Below are 25,501 nucleotides of genomic sequence, written 5' to 3'. Positions count from 1 at the left end.
GCACATGCTTAACTCATCTGAAGTTATTGGTCTCCTAAGGTTATTGACCCAATGTATGGCGACAGATCATATTCTTGCATTACTTTAGTGAACTTTGATGCCAAGGGTGAGGGTAATGAAGCAGTATTTTATTCTGCAAGTTGCATCATTATCATCGGCATATGTAACTGGGAAAACAAACTGTGACTTAAAATGGGTCAGATGGCTCCCAATACTGTGTTAATAGGCCCTGTCAGCATGGTAATCTTTGGGTGTCAAAAGAGACCACGACACATGATTTTAGACTTATTGGCACCATGCAATGCCAATACCGATTCCTTTCCAAGATTCCACACGCGAGGAGCATATGGGGACATTGAAAGAGAAAAAAGATCCAGTAATTGACATACTTTGTGCCCCTCTCCATCATCCAACTTGCACAAAGCTTGTCGAATAACATGGTGGGCTCTCAATAATGCTTGCCTTGGCACCACCATTCACCATTGCTGCTAGCTCCTGGGTTATAGGATGGCACAGAGAAGAGAGAGCAAACAAAGATCATGCTTCTTGATTCCATTGCCCTTTCCTTTTCTTTGTATTGTGTTTCTTTGATGAAGACTTGTGGCCTTAGAGTCGAGAGGGCAAGAAAAGGGTCCCATCTACCCTTTAGTAGGCCAATTTTATTTGACAAAAAGCCCACCTGAGCCCAATCATGCTCCTCCATGCTTTGCCTCAGCAAAAGTGAGACGGCTGATAGACTAAACCATGAGACACAAAGAGGGGCCATGGCACTATAGAAATGCCCCTTCTATATTTCTTTGTTGGACAGATAATCAGCACCTAATCCATAAGGTTCCATAAAACAAAACCTAAACATCCTTGTTTTCTCTCTAATAATTAGGCGTATGGCGTATTTGCTGCCCTATGAGACACAAAAGAGGGGCCAAAACATTATACAAATGCTCCTTACTATATTTCTTTGTTGGATAGATAATCAGCACCTAATCCATAAGGTTCCATAAAACAGAACCTAAACTTCCTTGTTTTGTCTCTAATACTGAGGCGTATTTGCCCCCCCCCCCCCCCCCCCTCTCCAGGTGGTCAAGCAGAATTAGTATGTGCTACATTTTTTTGCCTTTTTGCATTCGCCAAATCTAATGTACCATCTCTAAGTAAGTAAATATTTACAAATTAATTTACTTTAGCAGAAATTTATGTTGTCTCCAGAGTAGTGATAATAGATACAGATAAATGCAGGGAACCTGGTTGTCTTGCATGCACCAACTAGCCTAAAACCGTTTACATCCCTACACACCAAAAGAAACTTTTCTGCAAAGAGAGCCTCTGGAAAGTCGCTCCTAATACGACCTGAACCACATAACACGCCCCAGTAATGATTGTTGCGATGCATTGGCACCATCACAATATTACGTGGAGTTTGTGGGAAGTTGGCCTACCTGGTCACGGAAGTGTAATATCCCGAAAACACACAACATAGACAGGACACAGCTAAAATTAAAAATGAAGCTGGAGTGCTGGACTTGCATTCATCTTGCAGTTGATGATTTACATTCGAGAAAGATTTGTCAAGCATGTATTGTGTAAAAAGAGAAGTACATTACAGTAAACCTATCAGCAGTCTGCATTGACCTCAACACTTGCATCTGCAGCTGCCAACACCAATTCTGGTTCATAAGTTCCCTCTGCTCTGGCTTTCAAGCGTTCGCGCTGCAAGCGGAAGTTCTCTCTCTTCCTTGCTCTGTAACTGTTTGGGTTCTCAGGCTGTTTCTCATATGGGTAGACGCTTACCTGTAAAAGAAACAACTGGATATTCAGATATCTGGTATCCCCCAGAAACCAATTAGATCCAGTAAAACTAGTGACCCTGACCTTTTTCCTGTCTGGTCCATATTTCTCAAACTTGACAAGTCCATCAATCAAGGAAAAGAGGGTGTGATCCTTGCCCATTCCAACATTATTTCCAGGATAGACCTGAAATGTTCAACATACATGTAATTAAGAAGACACAAAACATAAAGACACATTTTGTCAGTGACTTACAAAATGCGCACTTTTCATACACCAACATACTTTATAAAAATGTACAAGTGACAGAAATCCTCTATCACCCATAACATGCATAAATCCAGAATAATGCATGGTGTCAAAAGACCAAAAGTCATGTTAAACTCACAGTTCAGGAAAATAGCACAAAGAGTTGGGAAGAAAATTGCATTTGCAAGCCGAACATCACTGGAAACAGATAACATCACCGTATCTAGACAAATCTAAGACAAGTAATTTGGGACGGAGGTTGTATTCGCTGCCATTGCAGAATTTAGACCTGTAGTCTTGTATTTATCAGTACCCACGGCTTCTGAAAGAGCGTGACTAGAGGCCACCATGCTTCTAAGCTTGTACTACATGCAGCCATGAAACAATTGACGTAGCCATAAAAATGATCCTTCCTCTAAGACGATATTTATAACATGGTCATTGTCATGTTTTTATTTAAAGAATGAATAGTCATGCCATTCACATGTATGAAGCAAGCATTCAACCAAGTGAACATGAATATAGCAGCTTCTAACCTGCTACCTGCAAAATGATCGGCTGACCAGTGACCACAGATCACAGATGCCATTTCTTTTTAAAATGAATGGATGGAGCTTCAAGTAGTATATATACAGCTAAAGCAGGAACCCAACATTGGACTCTAAATAAGTACTCCACTTCATAGTCTCTGATTTCAGCGCGGTCTGACAGACAGAACTGAAAATGTGGACAGTGCCAGAGGCAGCAGGACACAAACAAACGTACCCAATCTAAGCCCTGTCATTCCCTGACCTTTAGAACACACACTCTTGTCACCCCAATCCAATCTCCACAAATCCCCTCCTCCTATTTAAAATCGATTTCGTGGTCTGAAGTACAGCACGGCATTTAGTTTTTAGTTTTGTATACACTAGCATTTCACCGCAATTCACCATTGCTCGCCATACAGAAACGCCTTATTACTCACTGACAGGAGCAAGCGGGAGGGAGAATAGACAGGCCGTACAGACAGACAGGAGCAGAGAGGGAGACCTTGGTGCCGCGCTGGCGGATGATGATGGCGCCGGGCTTGGCGAGCTGGTCGCCGTAAATCTTGACCCCGAGGCGCTGGCCCTTGGAGTCCCTGCCGTTCTTGGTGCTCCCGGCCCCCTTCTTGTGCGCCATCTGGATGGTCAGCCCGCGCGCCGGCAGCGTCGCCACGCCCACGCCCCCGGTGGCGCTGCCGGGGAGCGCGGCGCGGTCGCCGCGGAGGAAGGAGGAGGAGGACGCGAGGGACAGGCCCTTGAAGGCTCCCACCAGCGTGAACGCCATTTCTGTCGCTCGGAGAAACGCAGCAGCAGCAAGCCAGCAACGGCAGCAGACACTCTGCGCAGGGGAAAGAGGATGAGGTGATAAGGGTGGGGTCGTGGGCCGTCAGTGGGCTGAATGTACTGGGCTGCTCGCTAGGTTTGAGCCTGGTGTGAAGAGCGCTGCGCGCGCAGTTGCAACCCAGCAGGCCCTGGCCAGGAAGACCGAGCCCGTCCCCAAGCGCGCACGTCAGCAATGACGCCAGCCCTTGATCCCACCCGTCATTGAACCATACCCCCTCTCCCGCTGACGCCCGGACCGGCGTGTCATCCCCGACCCCGAGCCGGTGTCCACCTCCATGGCGGAGTCCGGCCCGAGCACCGCCTCGCCGTGTAGCCCCGCGCGGCCTCTCGATCCCTGCATGAATGGAGGCGCTCCACCGCACCTCGACCCGAGTTCGCAGTCCTCGAAACCACTCGAATCCGAGCTCCAATTTCTTGCGGTGCCGCCGCCGCCGCCGCCACAGCTCCAGTCGACGCCAGAGACCACCACCGCCGTCTCCGAGGAGAGCAACGGAACTGCCGAGTCAAGCCGAGCCTCCCGAATTCGAGTTCGAGTACTCCCTGGCGCCGCTAAAGCTCCGACAGAGCCCAACCGACGCCAGAGAACACCACCGACGTCTCCCAGGAAAGAAACGGAACCGCCGACTCAAGGCAAGTCTCCTGGACGCCTTCCCGAGGAGCAAGGATCACCGGAGCCAGCTCAGCGATAAGCCCCAAAGCCGCCGGCGCCGCCTGAACGCATCTGAACCAATAGGTATGCAATCTGGACCGCCCAATCCGACTTAAATCTTGCTTCTTGGTCAACCGGTGGCGCTTCTTCAAGTGTAGTGTAGCAGCTTCAGGTGGGGCAAGGAAGTTGTATGTTGGAAATCCAGCTCCAATTGAGACCGACATGCTCCCCATATTGCAAAACAGACTCTGCTTTTCTGTGCAGGGTGATACTGTAGAATAAGTTTCTTGTCACAAAATGGAAGACTTTTTGTTTTACCAAGCTAGTGTAGCAGCTTCAGGTGGGGCAAGGAAGTTGTATGTTGGAAATCCAGCTCCAGTTGAGACTGACATGCTCATTTTTGCACTGCCGAATCCTCGTCTCCGCGGAGCCAGATTCTCGAAGTGGAGCCGTTCGGTGCGGCTTCTTGGAGCGATTTTCGGAAGCTAGCTCGTGGACTGCTTCTGAACGGGCCCTTACTATGATTCGTAGTAGTAGAGCAGACGAGTGGAACATTACGTTTTTAATCTAGTTGATTCAGGGAAGATAGGCGATTCTTAATTCTGTGTGATCTCTTAATTTGTGTGCCACTTGTAGTTGTGTGCTAGTCTGGTGTTTGATGTTCCTTCAATAGTGATTGTCATATATACACCAGGCTGTTTTATTTTACTTATTTTCAAAAGCTCATTACAGTTGTTGTATAATGTTTTTTTTACTGAGAAAAAAATGATTGCTGCTATCTATAGGTTGTGCATTTCAGTTTGCTTGATAACTCTCTAGAACTGTATGTGTCAGGAATCTCTGAACCTTCATTTAACACATTGACTTCTCACATAAAAAAGTACTGATAACTGATTTTACTTTCATACTTGTAGATCAAAACGTTCCACATATATGTTGTTGAGAAAGTTGCACAGCATCTTGGTATGGATGATCCTTCAAAACTTCGCCTTACAAAGCACATCCCGCATTTACAGCAACCAGGTCAGGCACCTTTTTTTTTTAATGTTTTCCTATTTATTTACTACTACATTGCATGGGAGTATTGATCATCTTGAGCTTCCTTTTTACTTGCAGATGTCTGACATTTTTTATTATGAGACACTGACATTCCTTTGCAGAACTGCAAGGTCCGATAACATTGAGTTGCTTTTCACCAAGCTACACACAATGAGGTTGTTTGCACCAAATTTTGTGCTTGCAGCCGCTTTTATGTGTCTATAAACATGTCCTGCAATAACCTTTGTTTATCAGGCGCTGTTTCACGTTATATGATTGCCAAAAGGCAGTACGTTTTCTGATTTGATTGGCAACTTAAAATCAAAGTTGAATTCACTGTAAATACTGTTAGGGTTTTTTTATTTTTCTGAAAGGGTTTTTTATGTTCTGCCAATTTGATCTTGAATTTTTCAATTTTTCCTTTTCTTAGGTTGAGCTATCACAAAGTGATGCTGGACTTAGCTATTTCAGGTCAACAATAACAAGATATCGAAGGTACTTGTTATCTCTGTTGTGCCATGGAAGTTGTAATTCCTCTAGAATAGATTTTTACTATTGAAATCTTGGTTCGGAAACAGTAGATTGTATTATCACGGAAGTCAACTTGTACCATGATGCATGTCTTTAGTTTAGTAGGTTGCAATGGCTGGAATATGGTACACCCTTATAAACGAATGCAATGGGACTGCTGATGGCAGTATGTTGGCAGGAATTAGGAAGGCAGTGCACTAGTCCTTGCCTGGGTGGTACTACCCCATGATGGGGCTACAAACCCCACTTCTTTTGCAGTCCGTGTAATAAAAATGAATTAAATATTAATTGTAACCATGGATATCCATCTGTAAAATATGTGGTTTTGGCTATCTGCAAGGAAAGTACAAATTATCTTATCATGGTTCGTGATTTCATTAAACTTCTTCAAAGTTCTGTCTCTCTTTATGAATCCAGTTTTCATTAAGATGATGCACATACTTCACAATAATCCGGTTGACCTTTGTATGCATTATCAGTCATTGCCTTATTTTTCAGGTGTACCAGCCAACTGAGAAAATAGATGCAGTTCATGATCCAAACCTCTTCATGTTGAGGAGGTATGCAACATTAACACAAATACTGTTTACAGTCTCCTAGAAGCTTTAAAGGCTTAACCTCGGGCCATTTACTCCTATTGCAACTCCATTCCTTATTTTCTTGCTTGGTTTGATAACGGAGTGACATGGTCCATGTCCATCTCATGCATTATAAGCACTTCATGTAATTACCCATTCCCCGAATACACTAGTCATCGTCTCCTTTCCCGTATTTCTCTTAGTCTCACTCCCAAACACTTCATGATCCGACAGAGGGAATGCCAACAACCATGGCATTGTCCCCTTCGGTCGTTCATGCCACTTGAGAGGATGAAGGCTCATGTGAAAGGCATCGGCGCTAGCGAGTTTGCCACCATCCTAGCCACGACGACAATGCCGTTGAGTATATAGTGGAGGGTAGAGTAGCAAAGTGGCACAACGACACTGCGGGAGGTGGTGCACTCGAACGGGGGCATTGTAGTCTGTTTCTTCTTCCGGGCGAGTGACAGGCATATAGACAAGGCTTCCAACAAAATGTCGATAAAGCGTTGGATCAGACAACGGGTCAACATCATTAGCAGGGAGGTGAACATCAAGCTCCATGGGAGTCTCAAGAGTGCGCTCATCAGTAAGAGCAGCACGAGTAAGAAGATCATGGATTATTTTTGAGCAAGAAGGGACCTCAATCCCAAGAATTTAGCGAGGAGGGCCAAGATAAGACATCAGAAATTGCTAACTAAGACGTGCCTTCACAAAGGTAATATACTCACGGTCTTCGCCCGGTGATGATCATGTCATCAACATATAGAAGAAGAGTCCTACCAAGAGCAGAAAAGTTGACAAACAACGTAGGATCATGAGCACTTGTTTGAAACCAGCGGCAGCCACCATAGAGGCAAAATGCTCAAACCAGGCGCGAGGGGCTTGCTTAAAGCTATAGGGAGAGGGATGAAGATGACAAAGCATGTCGTCAGGAGCAGAATACCCAGGTGGTTGCTGCATGTAAACCTCCTCATGCAGCTCACCATTAAGAAAGGCTTTCTTAATAACAAGCCGATACACAGACCAATGGAGGCATTCTTAACATCAAGCCAAGACATAGACTAGTGGCGAATAGAGGCCACAATAAGAAGTGTGCAACAATGGTCAGACGGTTTGCGAGAGAAAAAAATCTCATTGTAATCACGACCATGCTCTTTCTGAAAGCCACGAGCCACAAGACGAACTTTGTAAGGCTCAAGAGAACCATCAGAGTGAGTCTTAACCTTGTAGACCCACCAAGTGATGGGACGAACACGAGGAGGAGCAAAAACAATACCCCACGTGCCGATGCGCTCAAGAGCAGCAGTCTCCTCTGCCATCGCAATATGCCATCTGGTATGAACAACATCACTATAAGAAGTCGGCTCAAGAACAACAGCGCCAACACTTGGAAGACCAAGGTGGTTAACAGGCCAAAGCGTTAGAAGACGCAAGCCATAAGTAGGCGGAGACGGGGAACATGGCACATCAGTAGACGCATCCACAACACGCAGATGACGTGTATATAAGACATAAGTTAGGAAAAAAGATGAAAGAATATGAGCAAGAATGATCGGAATAAACTCAGGTGATGGAGAGGCAAGGAAGCAACAAGGTGTAGAATCATGTGATAAGCGAGGTGAGGAAATCATAGGAGATGATGGCGTTGGTTCTACAATAATCAGGGAAGCAAGAGTAGTACATCAAATGCATAATGGCTCAATAGGACTGGTAGGAGTGTCGGGAAAATTGTGGAAAGAGATATACTCCACTGAAATGGTCGAGGAAGATGGACGCGGATAGTAGGGACGAGACTCATCAAAAGTTATCCCCTGAGAAATAGGTATCCGAAGACCAACATGATCCCAATAGCGATATCCCTTATGCTCATCGTTGTATCCTAAGAAGACACACGCAATGGACTGAGCAGTTAGTTTGGTGCGTTCACGTGGGAGCAAGAAAGACATAGCAAAACACAACCAAATAATTGAAGCGCCGAATAATCAGGAAACGATCGAATAGATGCTCGAAAGTAGCGCCACCCTTCAGAGCAGTGGATTGCTGAAGGTTGATGAAATAGATGGAAGTGGAGACAGCCTCGGCCCAAAAGTGCAAGGGAAGAGAGGTAGTGGCCATCAACGGACGAGCTGTCTTAAGAAGGTGATGATGCTTACGCTCAACCATGCCATTCTGAGCATGTGCACCTGGATAAGAGAACCAAATGCAAGAGTATCTTGCTCATCAAGGATATGCAACAACTTGGGAGATATACTCTCCACCAAAGTCATCAAAGAACACACGAATAGGCGTAGAGAACAGAATATGAACCGTGACAGCAAAACGCTTATAGATAAGACCTCACTACGAGAAGAAATAAAGTATATCCATGTGTCTGGGTCAAAGCTATTTTTAGTGTTTGGGTCAAATTATTATTTGCAAGAAGGGGTTAGAGTTTGCCTGAAAGACAAGATTATCATTTGGGTTTGATATATGACTATATCCCACTCAGTCATGTTTTGCATCAAAGGTGTGGCCCACTTTGGAGAAGAATACACCTACCATTCTAGCAGCGGGCCTATAACTTATCTCGGCACTTCTGTTTAGGCCTCATTCCCCTAATACACTAGTCACCGTCTCCTTTTCCGTATTTCTCCTAGTCTCACTCCCAAACACTTCACGATTCAAGACAGGGAATGCTAGCAGCCTTGGCGGCATGTCCCCTTAGGCCGTTCATGCCACTTGATAAGCTGAAGGCTCTCGCAACATCGTGTGAGAGGCATCAACTCTAGCGAGTTTGCCACAATCCTGGCAACGATGACGTTGTAGGAGGTGCACTAGAACGGGGGCACTGTAGTCTGTTTCTTCTTCTGGGCGAGTGGCAGCCAGATAGACAAGACTCCCAACAAGATGACGATAAAGCGTTAAATCAGACAAAGGGTCACCATTAGTAGCACCGAGGTGAACATTGAGCTCCATGAGAGTCTCAACAGTGCGCGCGCTCATCAGTAAGAGCAACAAGGGCAAGAAGATCATGCATTATTAATTTTGAGCAAGAAGAGACCTGAAACCCAAGAAAGTAGCAGGGCCAAGATCAGACATAGGAAACTCCTTACTAAAATGTGCTGTCACAAAGGCAATATACTCGGGGTCTTTGCCGCCGATGATCATATCATCAACATATAGAAGACTCGTACCAAGAGCAGAAAGGTGGACAAACAACGTAGGATCATGAGCACTCGCTGAAAACCAGCGGCAATCACCCTAGAGGCAAAACACTCAAACTAGGCTCGAGGGGCTTGCTTAAAGCCATAGAGAGAGCGATGAAGACAACGAAGCATGTCGTCAGGAGCATAATACCCAAGTGGTGGTTGCATGTAATCCTCCTCATGTAGTTCACCATTAAAAAAGGCATTCTTAACATCAAGCCAAGATAGACCCGTGGCCAACAGAGGCCACAAGGGAAGTGTGCGAGCAGTGGTTATATGGTTTGCACGAGCAAAAAGCCTCATAGTAATCAGGACTCATAATCAGGACCATGCTCCAGCTGAAAGCTACGAGCCACAAGACGAGCTTTGTAATGCCCAAGAGAACCATCAGAGCGAGTCATAACAGCTTTGTAACGCTCAAGAGAACCATCAGAGCGAGTCTAGACCCACCAAGTGATGGGACGAACACGGGGAAGAGAAACAATATCCCACTTGCCGAAGCGCTCAAGAGCAGCAATCTCCTCTGCCATCGCAGTGTGCCACTTGGTATGAACATCATCACGATAAGAAGTCGGCTCAAGAACAATAGCGCCAGCGCTTGGAAGACCAAGGCGGTCAACAGGTGGAAGCAGACGAGGAAGCAAGCCATAAGTAGGCCGAGATGGGGAAGATGGCACATCAGTAGACGCATCCACAACATGCGGACAATGTGTATAAAAGTGAGGAAAAGATGTAAGAATATGAGTTGGAATCATCGGGATAAACTAAGGTGATGGAGATAAGGAAGTCACCGGTGATGATGCTGTAGAATCCTGTGATAAGCGAGGTGAGGAAATCATTGGATATGATGGCGTTGGATCTGCAATAATCGGAGAAGCAGGAGTAGTACGACGAATGGATAAGGGCTCAACATGAATGATAGTAGTGTTGGGAAAATTGTGGAAAGACTCCACTGAACATGTTGAGGAAGATGGACGAGGCTGGTAGGGACGAGACTCATCAGAAATTATATTTTGAGAAATAGGCATCCGAAGACCAACATGATCCCAACAGTGATATCCTTATGCTCATCGCTGTATCCTAAAAAGACACACACAACGGACTGAGCAGTTAGTTTGTTGCGTTCACGTGGGGCAAGGAGGACATAGCAACACAACCAAACAATTGAAGCGCCGAATAATCATGAAAGGATCGAATAGATGCTCAAAAGTAGCACCACCCTGCAGAGCAGTGATTGCTGAAGGTTGATGTGATGGATGGAAGTGGAGACAACCTCGGCCCAAAAGTGCGAGGGAAGAGAGGCAGTGGCCATCAACAGACGAGTCTTCTCAAGAAGGTGACGATCCTTGTGCTCAGCCATGCCATTCTGAGCATGTCACCTGGATAAGAGAACCGAATAAAAGTACCCTGCTCAACAAGGATTCCACACAACAACTTGGGAGATATACTCTCCACCAGAGACATCACAGAACACAGGAATATGCGTATAGAACTGAGTATGAACCATGGCAGCAAAACACTTATAGATAAGACCTCACTACGAGAAGAGGTGTGTCGAGAGAGGTCACCAGTGATGACCTCCTTTGGAGGCAAAGGGACATGGACCACCGACATCAGAGTGAACAAGGTCGAAAGGTGGCTGAGACACTGTCTGCCTATGAGTATAAGGTAATTGGACATGTTTACCAAGCCGACAACCTTGACGGTTTAGAGACATCGTCGGATACGAATCCAAGAAGACCATGCCAAATTAAGGATGAGAGATCACAAGTGACCCAAGGCAATGATGCCACTGCTCGAAATAATTGGTAGACAAGGCAACAAAGGCAGTGACTGGCGGTGGTGGCAGCAGAGGGACTTGATCCAGCATCCCACGTGCCTGTGCACTCTCCGTATCTTGCGGATCCGGATTGGTGTTCTTCTCTTGTTTTCGGGTTGTGGGACACGCACTTGATTAAGCACCCCAGGTTCTCCTACTGTGCACCCTTGGCCCCGGCTTTAGGTAGCGCCTGTCCTCGGCTCGTCCCGTGCATAATCCAGGTACGCGTCGACTGTCCAAGCTCCTGCTCACCATTGGTGGTGCTCGAGCGTGCGGTTATGGTGTCGCACAACAAGGGAACACGGGATGTGGGATTGAGACAGAGCCCATAGCAACCCGTAGCAAGGCAGAGGATGCTCATCCAGACTGATAGGGAGCGGAGGTTGACACAAACGTGGATGTTGACTTCATAGGAGTCTCAATAGTGCGCTCATTAGTAAGAGCAGCATGAGCAGCACGAGCAAGAAGATCTCATGGAAGTAGCGAAGAGGACGAAGAACTAGGACGAAGAAATAAGAAATTCACTATGATGAGCCTTCACAAAGGCAATGTACTTACAATCATCGCCAGTAATGATTGACATGTTGAAGTGTTCGACCACAAGTTGAATGGTGGACCGAAAGTGCAGGAAATAAAGAAGCCATTAGAGGTAGAAGAAACCTCAAGCTCAAGAAAGTAGCGAAGAGGACCAAGATCATACATAAGAAATTCACTATGACGAGCCTTCACAAAGGCAATGTACTTGAGTCGTTGCCAATGATGATCGGCATGTAGAAGTGTTCGACCAAAAGTTGAATGGTGGACCGAAAGTGCAGGGTCATGAGCACTCTCCAAAAACCAGCCGCAATCACAACTGAGGGGAAGCACTCAAACTAGGCACGAGGGGTTTGCTTATGTCCATATAGATAGTGATGAAGATGAAAAACCATGCCATCAGGAAGAGAACCCAGGTGGTGGCTACGTGTAGGCATTTTTGACATCAAGAGAGACAAACCATTGACGAATAGAAGCCACATTGAGAAGTGTGCGAAGAGTGGTCATGTGGGCCATATAGGAGCAAATGTCTCATCGTAGTCATGACCATGTTCTCACCACTAGACAAGCTTTGTAACGCTCAAGAGAATCACCAGTCTTAACCTCGTAGACCCACTTACAAGTGATGAGACGAGCACAAGGAGGGAAATGAGATTCTACGTGCCGATGCGGGCAAGAGCATCAATCTTCGATGCCATCACATGCATCCATTCGGGATAAACAACCTTACGATAAGATGGCGCGTCAGTAGAGACATCCACAACATGCGGACGATGTGTATAAAAGTGAGGAAAAGATGGAGGAATACATGTTGGAATCATCGGGATAAACTAAGGTGATGGAGACAAGAAGGAAGCCACCGGTGATGATGCTGTAGAATCCCATGATGGCATTGGATCTGCAATCATTGGAGAAGCAGGAGCAGTACGACGAATGGATTTGGGCCCAACAGGAGTGGAGATAGATGGAAGTGGAGACAGACTCGGCCCAAAAGTGCGAGGGAAGAGAGGCAGTGATCATCGACGGACGAGCCGTCTCAAGAAGGTGACGATGCTTGTGCTCAGCCACACCATTCTGAGCATGTGCACATGGATAAGAGAACCGAATGCAAGAGTACCCTATTCAACAAGGATTCCATGCAACAGCTTGGGAGATATACTCTCCACTAGAGTCATCACAGAACACACGAATAGACGTATAGAATTGAGTATGAAGCATGGCAACAAAACGCTTATAGATAAGACCTCACTACGACAAGAAATAAAGTATATATATCCAAGTGATGACTTCCTTTGGAGACAATGGGAGATGGACCACCGACATCAGAGTGAAGAAGGTCGAAAGGTGGCTGAGACACTGTCTTGCTATGAGTACAAGGTAATTGGACCTGTTTACCAAGCTGACAACCTTGACGGTTTAGAGACATCGTCGGGTACGAATCCAAGAAGACCACGTCAAACTAAGGATGAGAGATCACAATTGACCCAAGGCGATGATGCCACTGCTGAAAATAATTGGTAGACAAGGCAACAGAGGCAGAGACTGGCGGCGGTGGCAAAAGAGAGACTTGATCCAGCATCCCAGGTGCATGTGCACTCTCTGTACCCTGTCGATCCGGATTGGTGTTCTTCTCTTGCTTGCAGGTTGTGGGACACACTTGATTAAGCACCCAGGTTCTCCTACTGTGCGCCCTTGGCCCCAGCTTTAGGTAGCGCCTGTCCTCGGCTCGTCCCGTGCATAATCCAGGTACGCGTCGACTGTCCGAGCTCCTGCTCACCATGCTCACCATTGGTTGTGCTCGAGCATGCGGTTATGGTGTCGCACAACAAGGGAACACGGGATGCGGGATTGAGACAGGGCCTATAGCAACCCGCAGCAAGGTAAAAGATGCCCATCCAGACAGGCAGGGAGCGGAGGTGGACACAAAGGTGGATGTTGACTTCATAGGAGTCTCAATAGTGCGCTCATCAGTAAGAGCAACACGAGCAAGATCTCAAAGAAGTAGCGAAGAGGACCAAGATCATGCATAAGAAATTGACTTTAACGAGCCTTCACAAAGGCAATGTACTTCATCGCCAGTGATGATCGACATGTAGAAGTGTTCGACCACAAGTTGAATGGTGGACAGAAGTGCGGGAAATAAAGAAGCCATTAGAGGTAGAAGAAACCTCAACCTCAAGGAAGTAGCGAAGAGGACCAAGATCATACATAAGAAATTCACTATGACGAGCCTTCACAAAGGCAATGTACTTAGAGTCGTCGCCAGTGATGATCGACTTGTAGAAGTTTCCGACCACAAGTTGAATGGTTCACCGAAAGTGCAGGATCACGAGCACTTGCCAAAAACCCAGCCGCAATCACCACTGAGGCGAAGCTCTCAAACCAGACACAAGGGGTTTGCTTAGAGCCATATAGAGAGTGATGAAGATGACAAACCAGGTGGTGGCTACATGTAGGCATTCTTGACATCAAGAGAGACAGACCAGCGACGAATAGAAGCCACATTGAGAAGTGTGCGAAGAGTGATCATGTGGGCCATATAGGAGCAAATGTCTCATCGTAGTCATGACCATGTTCTAACCACTTGACAAGCTTTGTAACGCTCAAGAGAATCACCAGTCTTAACCTTGTAGACCCACTTACAAGTGATGAAACGAGCACGAGGACGGAAATGAGTTCCACGTGCCGATGCGGGCAAGAGCATCAATCTTCAATGCCATCACATGCAGCCATTCCGGATGAACAACAACTCTCATGATAAGTCGTCCCGGGAAGAGCCGCGCAGTGACCATAGCGGTCAATAGGCTGAAGCGGGCGAGCTCGGAAGCCATAAGTAGGCTGAGTTGGAGCCGGTGCCTTGCCAATAAAAGAAAACATAGTAGTCAAGGGAGATGGCTCATCAGAAGAATCCACAACACGCGGACCACGAGACAAACTGACTCAAAATATGGACAGGATAGGAGATATTTGGACGAGTAACATCTTGATAAACAAGATTCCTAATAAGATGACGATAACGCGTCGGATTAGACAAGGGTCACCATCAGTAGCATGAAGGTGAGCATTGAGCTCCATGGGAGTCTCAACAATGCACTCATCAGTAAGAGCACGAGCAAGATTCTGGGTATAGTTTTCTTGGTAAATGAAAAAACCATCAGAGGTAGACCTCTATCACAAGAAAGTCGAGAAGAGGGCCCAGGTTAGACATAAGAAACTGCTCACTAAGACGTACCTTCACAAAGGCAATATACTTGGGGTCGTCGCCATCGATGATCATGTCGTCAACATATAGAAAAGGAGAGCCCAACCACGATCAGAAAAATATATCCATCAGAGGTAGAAGAGACCTCTGTCCTAAGAAAGTATTGAAAAGGGCCAAGATCAGACATAATAAACTGCTCCCTAAGATGTGCCTTCACAAAGGCAATATACTCAAGGTTGTCACCATTCATGATCATGTCATCAACATTCTAACCTATAATGAGGCTCGCCAACTTGGCCTCCTGGTGCTCCCCCAGATTGAAGCTTTGTTGGCCATTCGATAGAGTTGCTTTTGGTCAACTGGTTCATCACGGCCATTAGATTTGTTCTGCTAGTTTTCACCGCACGGTTAGTTTTCAGTATTATGACCGGTGGGCTCATTCTTTCTCCTTATTGGCTGGGTGAGCCCTTCGTGGGTGCGAGCAACCTTGTCCTCGCACGCCACGCGTCGTGCGGCTCGTCGTGGGCGTCTCCGCTGCTACATGCAAACCCCATTTGAACCCTAGCCTCCCATCACAACCACCACATCTGTCCCTCCTCCACCCCTCATCCGTCGTCGTCCATCTACACCTCGTATCCCGGCTACTCTTGTACCTCTCGTTTTCCTCACCTCCCCATTGCTTGCCCCCTTTCCCTGGGCGACAGGGTCTTAACGGCGGGGGTGGAGTAGGGAGGGTCATTAGGCTAGCGGCGGAGGGATGAAGCAGTGAGGCCCGAGCTCTAGGCGGTGCACACATTGCGGACTCTAGACTCTTGTGTTGTTGATTGGGTTTTGGTGCTCTATGCTTACAAACTTTTGGGATTTTGTCAATGCCAAGGTATGTGATTGGTTTCTCCACTTCCACCCTATGATTTGCAATTTCCCCATATGATGCATTGATACCATTTCATTGTGTGATTTTTCTACAGAAAATAATCATCGGGTTTTCAAGTGTTAGCATCGTGTGTAAGCCCAGTTAGTGTTCCTGGTTTATGAATTTAAGAATACGTTCTCATCTCCCTGCTATCTATATTCCATTGTTTTAGATTTAAAAGTGCTTTAGATGAATTTTTTTTGAGGCAACCTTTCCATTTCAGGCATCATTTCTAAGTATATGGCATCCACGAATTTCCCGATAGTTTGTTCTGCACCATGCTGCCTCATGTAGGATTTTGGCGCTCGTGATCTACCTTAGGTGACCTGCTCCCAGTCCTTCCCTCCCCTCTGACCTCTCTCCCTCTCTGTATGATGTTTGATTTGTGTTTTGGTTCAAATTTGACATGACTTTTTGATTGATGCTTGGTTTAGAAAGGAACAAGTTCTAGAATTGGTAGAAGAGTCATATGTCATCCTTTGTATTTTTTGTCAAGATGAATGCTTCATAACAGGTGTATGGAAGCACAAAAGTAGAATCATATAAACTGCAGTTGCAGTATCAGCAATAAGCAAGGGACATATCACATGTTTCTATCAAAACTGTGTATAAATTTAAGAGCTTAGCAAGAGAATAGTATCTCTGTTCCGGGAGAAAAATTTAAGTGCTTAGCAAGAGAATAGCATCTATATAAATTTTGGAGCTTAGTTTTTTGCATATGCATGTAACAGCAACTCTTTTGTTTTCTGGTCTTAAATATCCTATTCATGATACAGTAATTTGCATCAAGCTTACTATGTTGAATTTTGGTAAGGGCAATCCCATTATTTATGCATCTTCTTTAACAAAGAACGATATTTGGGGTATCATCTGAGATGTGCTTGATTAATGTCTTTCAGGCAATGTGTGATGCCATTTGCAACCTTCTTGTTGAGCAAGCTGAAACAGGAGTAACTCCATTAATCATTCTGTAGGTATGTTAATAATCATTATGTCACATTGTAATCCATCACAAGAATCATCTCTCCTATTTCATTCTCTGAATTTCTGTACTGCTGATGCTTACATATATGTATATTTTGCTTCTGCTTGATGTGTCTCGTGCCTGATCCGGTATTGATGATCTATGTGGCCAAAAAAATAATACATTGCGTGTGAATTTGTCTAAAGATGCATTATGATATCCAGCTGTGTTGGTATGGCTTAAAAATATGTCTACAGAGTATTATTGATGGTTATTTTGCATGTTGGGTCATGTTAGTAATGTGCTTTGAAATTATTTCCCCTCCTTGTCTCGGTTTTGTTTTTCTTTAGGCAATATTATGGTATAAATATACGTGTATTTTTAGGCAGTATTATGGTAGCTGCAGGAGTGGGCGATACTCAGCTGCGGACAGGCGCTGATGACGGTGGCCGAGCTAGACTCCGTCAGGGACAGGGCACGCATGTATGTCGAGGCGCTCCAGGGCAGCGTGTGGAGCAGTTGTCTCTGGTCTCATTTGAGTTTTGCTTCTGAGCTATTATCGATTTCCCATTTCTTTCGTCTGCACTAGAAGATTGACCATGTTCGAGGCTGTTAAGCACAGCGATGTCCTGATGGAGTCGTTAGATTGTCCGATGACCAAACCAGTTGCCGAGCAAACATTGTCGCCGATGCAGGAGCTGAACCCGAAGGGTAGATCTGTGAGGCGCAGGGGGCAGCGGCTGCGGAGGGAGGAGGTTCACCATGGGCATCCAAGTAGTCGATTGGTGAGATGAATCCTGAACCCCCTGGCTGGACCAAAGGTATGGCAGTATGTAGTTGTACAACTCTTGAATTTTAATCATGGTAGTCTGAAGGATCTGCGATACCTACCACACAAGCTGTACATGGAGGTAGCATGACTTCTTAGTAAGAACTGGGTCTGCTACAAGAATATATGATTATATCAGGAACTTAGATACTGAAAGGGTTAAGCAATTTGGTTGTGATAGCATTTTCTAAGCATGAACACTGCAGCCACTTCGTGACAGTACTGAATAAACATGTGCGAATTTCAATGCTTGTGTTACCTTGAAAACAAGTCTTACTGCATAGGTAAGAAAATATAATCAGAGTGCAAATTTGAATGCCTTTGCTAGAACATAGTTAAGAAAATACAACCAGAGTGCGAATTTGAATGCTTGTTTTACCTTGAAGAATGCTACAGCATAGTTACTTAACTGATACAGAGTGAGGATTAAGTAATTTGCATTATGTGAGGATTAAGTGCTACCACCAGAAAATCCAATCTAAAAGCCCAGTGATGCAGGTCGGGATGGAAAGCAAGATCATGAAGTGTAACTAGCCCTAGGTAGTAGGTGGACTGTAAATAATTGTAAGTCAAAGTTGTTCGACAAAACCACAAGAGGCTTATTTAGGATTGGTACAAGTGAAACTGGAACAGCCTCTGGATCTAAGGGCTATTCCGTGGCCTGGAGGTGCTTGGGGGTCGACGGGTTGTCGATGGTGCGGCGCCGTCGCCGCAGCAGTAGTAGAAGGTAGCAGGGATTAGAGATAGATAACAAAGATTAGGGAAACTAGACTTTGTTGATTATTGCTTGCGTCTAAGCTTACACGGGTAGGTCCTTTATATAGGACATGGACTAGTACTACTTTGACATACTTCGGACTCTAATAGGAATCTGACTCAAATACTACCTTAATAGAATCTAGAGACTACCAAAACAGATGCATCCTTCTAGGACATCGAACTGCCCTTGTCTAGCCACAGCCTAACCTGCACCTGCTGCCTTGCGCCTTCCATAATGAATTCCCCACGTAACATCTCTCCCTCGACAAGCAGCTCCTCGAGCTGATAATCTGGATACTGCTTGATGAAGTCAGCAAGGGGCTCCCAAGTGGCATCCATTTCTGAAGAACCGACCCATTGAACAAGCACATGCTTCACTCCTCTGCGCATGCATGAGCTTAATACTTTGGCAGGCTCCGGAATGACGCGGCCATCCTGAATTAATGGCAATGGTGGTGTCACATTAGGAGCGACGCCATGGAATTTCTTCAAAAGACTCACATGGAAGACATCATGTACTCGAGAGCCTTCTGGAAGATCCAGCTTGTAGGCAATAGAACCAACGGGCTCCAGAATCTTGTAAGGTCCATAAAAGCGTTGAGCTAACTTGCCACGTGTATGGCCTGTCAATGAAGTAGCTTGCTTGTGGTGAAGGCGCAGCCATGCCCACTCACCAACATCAAGTGACAGATCCTGATGATGGTCATCATCATACTTCTTGCCGCGTTGTTGGGCTTGAAGTAGATGCTCACGAACCTCCTGTAGAAACTGATCACGTTCTTGCAAAGCTGTCCCTACCGACTCAACTTTGGCTTCGCCCCTGTTATAAGTTGGTAGAGCAGGAGGGTCACGGCCATAGACCACCTTGAAAGGAGTATCACGAAGCGAAGAATGATATGATGTGTTGTAGCAGTATTCTGCCCAAGGAAGCCAGTCCAGCCACTGCTTAGGTCGATCTCCTGTCATGCACTGAAGGTACATAGACATCACCTTGTTCACCACCTTGATCTGACCATCGGACCGAGGGTGAAACACTGAACTCATATGCAAGCAAACTTTGGACTGAGGGCGAAACACTGAACTCATATGCAAGCAAACTCCGGAAAGGCGGAAGATGTCACGCCAGAAATTGTTGGTAAAGACAGGGTCACGGTCGCTTACGATGGACTGTGGAAGCCCATGGAGCCGAACAATACCGTCAAAGAAAGCGCGTGCCACCGGGATAGCAGTGTACGGATGTGCCCATGGTATGAAGTATGCATATTTGGAGAAGCAATCAACAATAGAAAGGATCACTGTCTTGCCATGGACACAGGGAAGGGCCTCAATAAAATCCATTGAGATATCCGACCAGATCGACGCGGGTACTATCAGAGGCTGAAGGAGACTAGCAGGATGAAGAGTCTCAGTCTTGTTCCGTTGACAAATCTGGCAGGAACGTACCAATTCTTGCACCAATGCACGGTCACCTGGTATGGGGAAGGTCTCACGCAAGCGATAAAGTATCTTCTGAATGCCATCATGAGCTGCATGGGCCTGTTCCAGTAAAAGAAGCTACCAATGGCGATGATGGAAGCACATAAACATGTCGACAGTGCAAGATCAGATCATCACAACACGACCAAGGGTCACCGAGCTCACCAGACATAATACAGTCACGCAAAGCAAATAGCTCGGTAGATGTCACAATCTCATTGCGCAAGTCTTCAAAAAGAGCAAATTGCGGTGATGAGATGGCACAAACTGTGACAAGGCTATCATCAGAGTCATGTCGAGACAGTGCATCGGCGATGGTGTTAAGGCGCCCACGGTACTCCACTGTGAAGTCGTAGCCAAATAACTTGCTCAACCCATTGATGTTGTGGAATTGTCGAAAGCCGTTGGTCTAAGATGAACTTGAGACTGTAGTGGTCAGTGCGGACAGTGAATGCACGTCCCCACAAGTATGGCCGCCAATGCCGCACAACTTGGACTAGGCCGATTAGCTTCCCTATCATAGTTTGCCAACTTAGCATGATGCGGTGCTATGGGCTGACTGTAGAAAGCTGACGGACCATCACCCTAGTGAAGAACCGCGCCAAAGCCGGAGCCGGAAGCATCATACTTGATGATGAAGCGAGGCATCTGAAGGACTGGGATTGTAATGAGGGCAGCCTTGAGCGAACCAAATGCGGCCTGAGCTTCTGCACACCAGCGAAATCCCTCCTTCGGTAGTTTGGTGAGTGGGGCTGCGATGGTACCAAAGTCCTTGATGAACTTGCGGTAATAACCTGCAAAGCCAAGGAAACCTCGTAGCGCACGCACCGACCGTGGGTTTGGCCAATCTGCCACAGCACGGACCTTGTTGACATCCATGGCCACACCATCTGCAGAAATCACATGGCCGAGGTATGCCACAGATGCAATCCCAAATGTGCACTTAGACCATTTGAGAAAGAGAGTATGCTGCTGCCTAACTTGAAACACAAGATGAAGATGGCGGAGGTGCTCTGACCATGATGAGCTACAAATCAAGATATCATCAAAGAAGACGAGAACAAAACGGCGGAGGAAGGGCCGAAGGATCTCGTTCATCATGGCCTGGAAAGTTGTCGGGGCATTGGTCAGACCAAAAGGTATGACTAGGAACTCGTAGTGGGCATCATGCATGTGAAAGGCTATCTTCGCGATGTCATCTGGGTACATGCGCACTTAGTGATAACCAGAACGCAAATCGAGCTTGGTGAAGAAGCGCGCGCCATGAAGCTTGTCAAGAAGTGTATCCACCATCGGAATTGGAAACTTACCCTTAATCGTCTGCTCATTGAGAGCACAATAGTCAACACAAAAGGGCCACGAGCCATCTTGCTTCCTAACAAGAACTGGTGAGGAAAAAGTTGAATCATTGATGCGAATAATGCCCTGCTGCAACATTTCGGTGCACTGGCGCTCAATCTCGTCCTTCTGCAGTTGCGGATAGCGGTAGGGCCGTACAGCGACCGGAGACCCATCAGTCTGCAGTTGAATTCGGTGATCATGTGCATGGACAGGTGGCAAGGAGGAAGGCTTGGTGAAGATGTTGTCAAATTCTGCGAGCAATTCAGTCATCAAATCCTCAGGCTCGGGAGCAACCAAAGCACGGTCAACGGCCGATCGTGACAAGACACGATATGTCCAAGTCACAGGTTGGCCCTCCCAGTGGAATGACACGGTCATGTTGTCGAAGTCCCAGAGGATACGACCCAAATTACGCAACCAGCTAACACCAAGAACAATATCAAAGCTGCCAAGGGGTATGGCAAAACAGTCTGTTGTAAGTTGTTGCTCCCCAATATGCAATGGAAGGCCACGACAAACTCCACCACTGGCCACTTGGTTGCCATTAGCAACCATCACACGTAGGCAAGGACAAGGACATGGGGTCAAACCAGCGCGGGCCAGAGCGCTCTCATCGATGAAATTGCGGGTCGAACCTGTATCCAGGAGCGCCGTGAAGAGTGAATTACCAATCAGAACCTCTAGCTGCAAGGTGTCGGTCACCTGGATGCTCCACAGATCGGTCATAGCTTGGATAGACACCTTCACACAGTTCTCTTCCTTGGGCAGTGTCTCAAAATCATCATTGAAAGATGTATCAACCTCAATCGAAAACAGACTGGCGCAACGGTGACCGCGCACAAACTGTTCGTCACAATTAAAGCAGAGGCCTTGCTTTCGGCATTCTGCAATCTCTGTGGGAGAGGGACGACGAAAGGTGCGGCCGGCCTGCGTGGTGGCTGCTGCAATGGTTACCCCGAGTACAGTTGGTCCTCCAAGCTGTTGTTTGGTGGCAGGAATCAGCAGAGATGGTCGTGTGAACGAACGAGACGAGCGAGGAGTGGTTGCTATGGAGGATTGAGTCGGATATGCACGACGTTCATATGCAAGTGCAAGGCTGATGGCATCATCAAGGTCCTCGGGATGAGCTAGTTCCACATCTGTGCGCAAGGGCTCGGGCAGGCCCATGGTGAACAATTCCACTTCAGTCTCGACTTACTGAGGGGGCGCGAGGTGTAGCAAATGAGTGAACCATTCCTGGTAGTCAGTGGCGTTGCCATTGGACGGACAACGTGCTACAACCCCAAGCTTATTGCTGTGTGGAGGTGGTCCAAATTTCTTGGCACACAATTGCTTAAAGAGATCCCAAGATGGGCGGCCCTTTGCTTTGGCATACTTGTGATACCATAGGTGAGCATCACCAGTGAGATGGAACGATGCCAGCCAAACCTGACTTGCATTTGGAGTGCACTAACCTTCAAAAAATTGCTCGCAGAAGGGTCTTCCTTGCCATCAAATAGTAGAAACTCCAGCTTGGCATACTTTGGTACATGGGGCGAAGCACCTGGGTGAAGCATGTCAATTAAGTGTTGGTTTGGGACGAATGATGATGGGTCGAAGTGGGCAAAGCTATATGATGGAGGCGGGTAGTTTGGAAGCTGTTGTTTTGCTGGGTCTAGAGGGATAGAGATAATTGGTTTGTTGTGCTGGATTGGGTAGGACAGGGGTACTGGTGGGGTGGAAAGTAGTATGGCGAGTAGGGCTGGTAGGGTGTTTGCTAAGGGGACATGGTAGGCACTAGCGATGGCGGATTGACGGCGGCAGTGGCTGAAAGTGAGGCGCTGGCGGAGACAGCTGATGCTACACCAGAGGATGTGATTGATTCAGTAACAGAGGTAGGCAAAGGACCCAGGATCCGAGTTGACAAATCACAGAGTTGTTCCTAGAGGGCCGCGAGTTGCTCATGATGCAGCGCCCATGTTTTGGCGCCAGGAAGCACGATCTCATGCTCGGTGTTGTCCCCAGGGCCAGACATGGAATCTGATACCACATTGGAACAACCTCTGGATCTAAGGGCTATTTCGTGGCCTGGAGGTGCTTGGGGGCCGACGGGTTGTCGACGGTGCGGCATCGTCGCCGCTGCAATAGTAGAAGGTAGCAGGGATTAGAGATAGAGAACAGGGATCAGGGAAACTAGACTTTGTTGATTATTGCTTGCCTCTAAGAGCATATCCAATAGAAGATGTAGATGCAAAAATAACTAACTTTTGCATCTCCGAGGCCCCAAAACCCTTCTCCAACAGATGATGTAGATGCAAAAAAATACATCTTCGCCTTCCGGAGATGTAAATTACAACAACTCGCGGTGCAAATTTGCATCTCCGCCATATGGAGAGGTAAAAACGCAACCGCCCGCCAACTGCCCAACTGTCATTCATTCCACTTCCGTGCGAACAGCCGCCGCCCGCCCAACTCCACTGCCGGCCGAATTCGCCCAAATTCGCTGTCGTCGCCGCCCGCCCGACCCCTCCGGCACCCCACCGCCAGTTTCGACCGCCGGCCATCGCCGCACGCCGCGAATCGGGTGTTTTTCCGCAGCCGCTCAATTCCACCGCTGCCACTTGATTCCACCGTCGCCGCTGCCCCGCCTGCATCACCGCACCGCCACCACCCGGCCCGCATCACCGGCCGCATCCCTGCACCGCTGCCGCCTGCCCGCATCACCGGCCGCATCCCCGCCCCGCCCGCATCACCGGCCGCATCCCCGCCCCGCCCGCATCACCGGCCGCATTACCAGCCGCATCCCCGCACCGCCGCCGCTCGATTCCACCACCGCCGCCGCCCCGCACTCCCGTCGCCGCTCGATCCGGCCGCAGCCCCGCACTGCCGCCCGCAGCCCCGCCCTGCCACCCGCAGCCCCGCACCGCCGCCTCGCCCACCGCCGCCGCCTGAGTACTAGTTGAAGTACAATTTTACTTCTCCATCTGCATCTTCTATTGGAGTTGCTCTTTTACACCTCCGTTTTGCATCATCTGTTGGAGATGCAAAAAGCACTTTTTGGAGATGTAAATTTTACATCTTCAAATTTGCATCTTCTATTGGAGATGCTCTAAGCTTACACGGGTAGGTCCTTTATATAGGACATGGACTAGTACTACTTCGACATACTTCGGACTCTAACAGGAATCTGACTCAAATACTACCTTACTAGAATCCGGAGACTACCAAAACAGATGCATCCTTCTAGGACATCGAACTGCCCTTGTCTAGCCACAGCCTAACCTGCCCCTGCTGCCTTGCGCCTTCCATAATGAATTCCTCACGTAATAGAAACTACTTCCTGCTCTAGCATGTTTTGACTTTTTTTTCAACATATGATTTTCGTCTTTTTAAAACAGGGAATTACCTGGTAATTACATCTCGGCTACTCTAATGGTGTCCTTCATAGTAAATATACAGATCAATACTCCTCCGAAGTACTTCATAGTATATGTTCAAAAACTTGCAGATGATGACTTGGAAACGAAACAGGTTGCAAGTTCATCTGTATCACCCAAATTAAGAGAGGCAATTAATGTTTGCAAGAAAAAGAAAAGGTACCACACCTCACAATGTTCCCTTAGCATGTTTTTGCCTTTTGGATTAATATATTGTAGGTTATTTTTGAATAGTATCTAGAGAAATTATGTGATGGTGTATTGACTGTATTCCCTTTCTCGTGCTATTGTATTTTTTTATGTAACATCTTATCTTAAAAAAATCTGATATTTTAGTTTGCAAGGAAAGAGAAGACAATGGAACATCAGGCCATTTCTGTGAAAGAATGCAAGTTTAAAGAGATTAATGAACTGAAAGCCCAAACGAACCAAGGGTACTCTAATATGGCTCGAAGGCTGACACCAGTGAAACACAGCCATGGCTCGGGGCGTCGATGTCCATGCCGGTCCGTGGATCGGGAAACTTGCTTTCCGTGAATTGCGACAGCAACCGAGTTAATGCATGGATGGGGTGCAGGATACAATTATCTCCTACCTCATGCGCGTGGATCCTTCCAGGGAGAGCGGTGGCCTCGGCGGACAAACTTCTGTACGAAACAAGAAGGTAGGTGCTGAAGATGGAGTTTTTGATGCAGCCAATTAGATTGCTCGAATATAACCAATTTCTATGTGTTCCGAGTGAATTTTTTTTGCGGGTGACCAATTTCTATGTGTTCCGAGTGATTTTTTTTTTGCGGGTGACCAATTTCTATGTGTTCCGAGTGATTTTGATAGTGCACCCTGATATGGATCTTACATTT

At 46.9% G+C, this 25,501-nt stretch overlaps 1 protein-coding gene and 1 long non-coding RNA gene across 6 annotated transcripts; one reads left to right on the top strand and one right to left on the bottom strand.

The window, feature by feature from the left end:
• Positions 1 to 1,494: 1,494 nt before the first annotated feature.
• On the bottom strand, positions 1,495 to 3,634 carry LOC109747170 (large ribosomal subunit protein bL27c). Its single transcript, XM_020306259.4, has 3 exons — positions 3,067 to 3,634; positions 1,870 to 1,971; positions 1,495 to 1,788 (listed from the first exon to the last, which is right to left on the bottom strand). The coding sequence occupies exons 1-3, from the start codon at positions 3,343 to 3,345 to the stop codon at positions 1,612 to 1,614; spliced, it is 558 nt and encodes a 185-aa protein (XP_020161848.1). The 5' UTR covers positions 3,346 to 3,634; the 3' UTR covers positions 1,495 to 1,611.
• LOC109747159 (uncharacterized) lies at positions 3,627 to 25,501 on the top strand. Of its 5 annotated transcripts, none has more exons than XR_012205581.1 (10): positions 3,627 to 4,137; positions 4,968 to 5,076; positions 5,170 to 5,267; positions 5,522 to 5,586; positions 6,121 to 6,182; positions 15,912 to 15,935; positions 16,080 to 16,177; positions 16,756 to 16,830; positions 24,713 to 24,800; positions 24,978 to 25,501. It is a non-coding gene; the product is annotated as an uncharacterized lncRNA (long non-coding RNA). The 5 variants fall into 5 exon arrangements; XR_012205580.1 differs by having other exon boundaries at positions 15,912 to 15,948; XR_012205579.1 differs by having other exon boundaries at positions 15,912 to 15,957.

This window comes from Aegilops tauschii, chromosome 3, assembly GCF_002575655.3.
Source record: "Aegilops tauschii subsp. strangulata cultivar AL8/78 chromosome 3, Aet v6.0, whole genome shotgun sequence".
In the NCBI taxonomy this organism is placed as follows: Eukaryota; Viridiplantae; Streptophyta; class Magnoliopsida; order Poales; family Poaceae; genus Aegilops; species Aegilops tauschii.
This window is presented reverse-complemented; position numbering and strand designations above follow the sequence as displayed.

Excerpts from the sequence above, each read along its gene's own strand:
- LOC109747170 (XM_020306259.4), bottom strand. The coding sequence starts at position 3,345 with ATGGCGTTCACGCTGGTGGGAGCCTTCAAGGGCCTGTCCCTCGCGTCC. Across the intron at positions 1,972-3,066 it reads TCCGCCAGCGCGGCACCAAG|GTCTATCCTGGAAATAATGT; the intron begins GTCTCCCTCTCT and ends TGAACATTTCAG. Across the intron at positions 1,789-1,869 it reads ATGGACCAGACAGGAAAAAG|GTAAGCGTCTACCCATATGA; the intron begins GTCAGGGTCACT and ends TTTCTTTTACAG.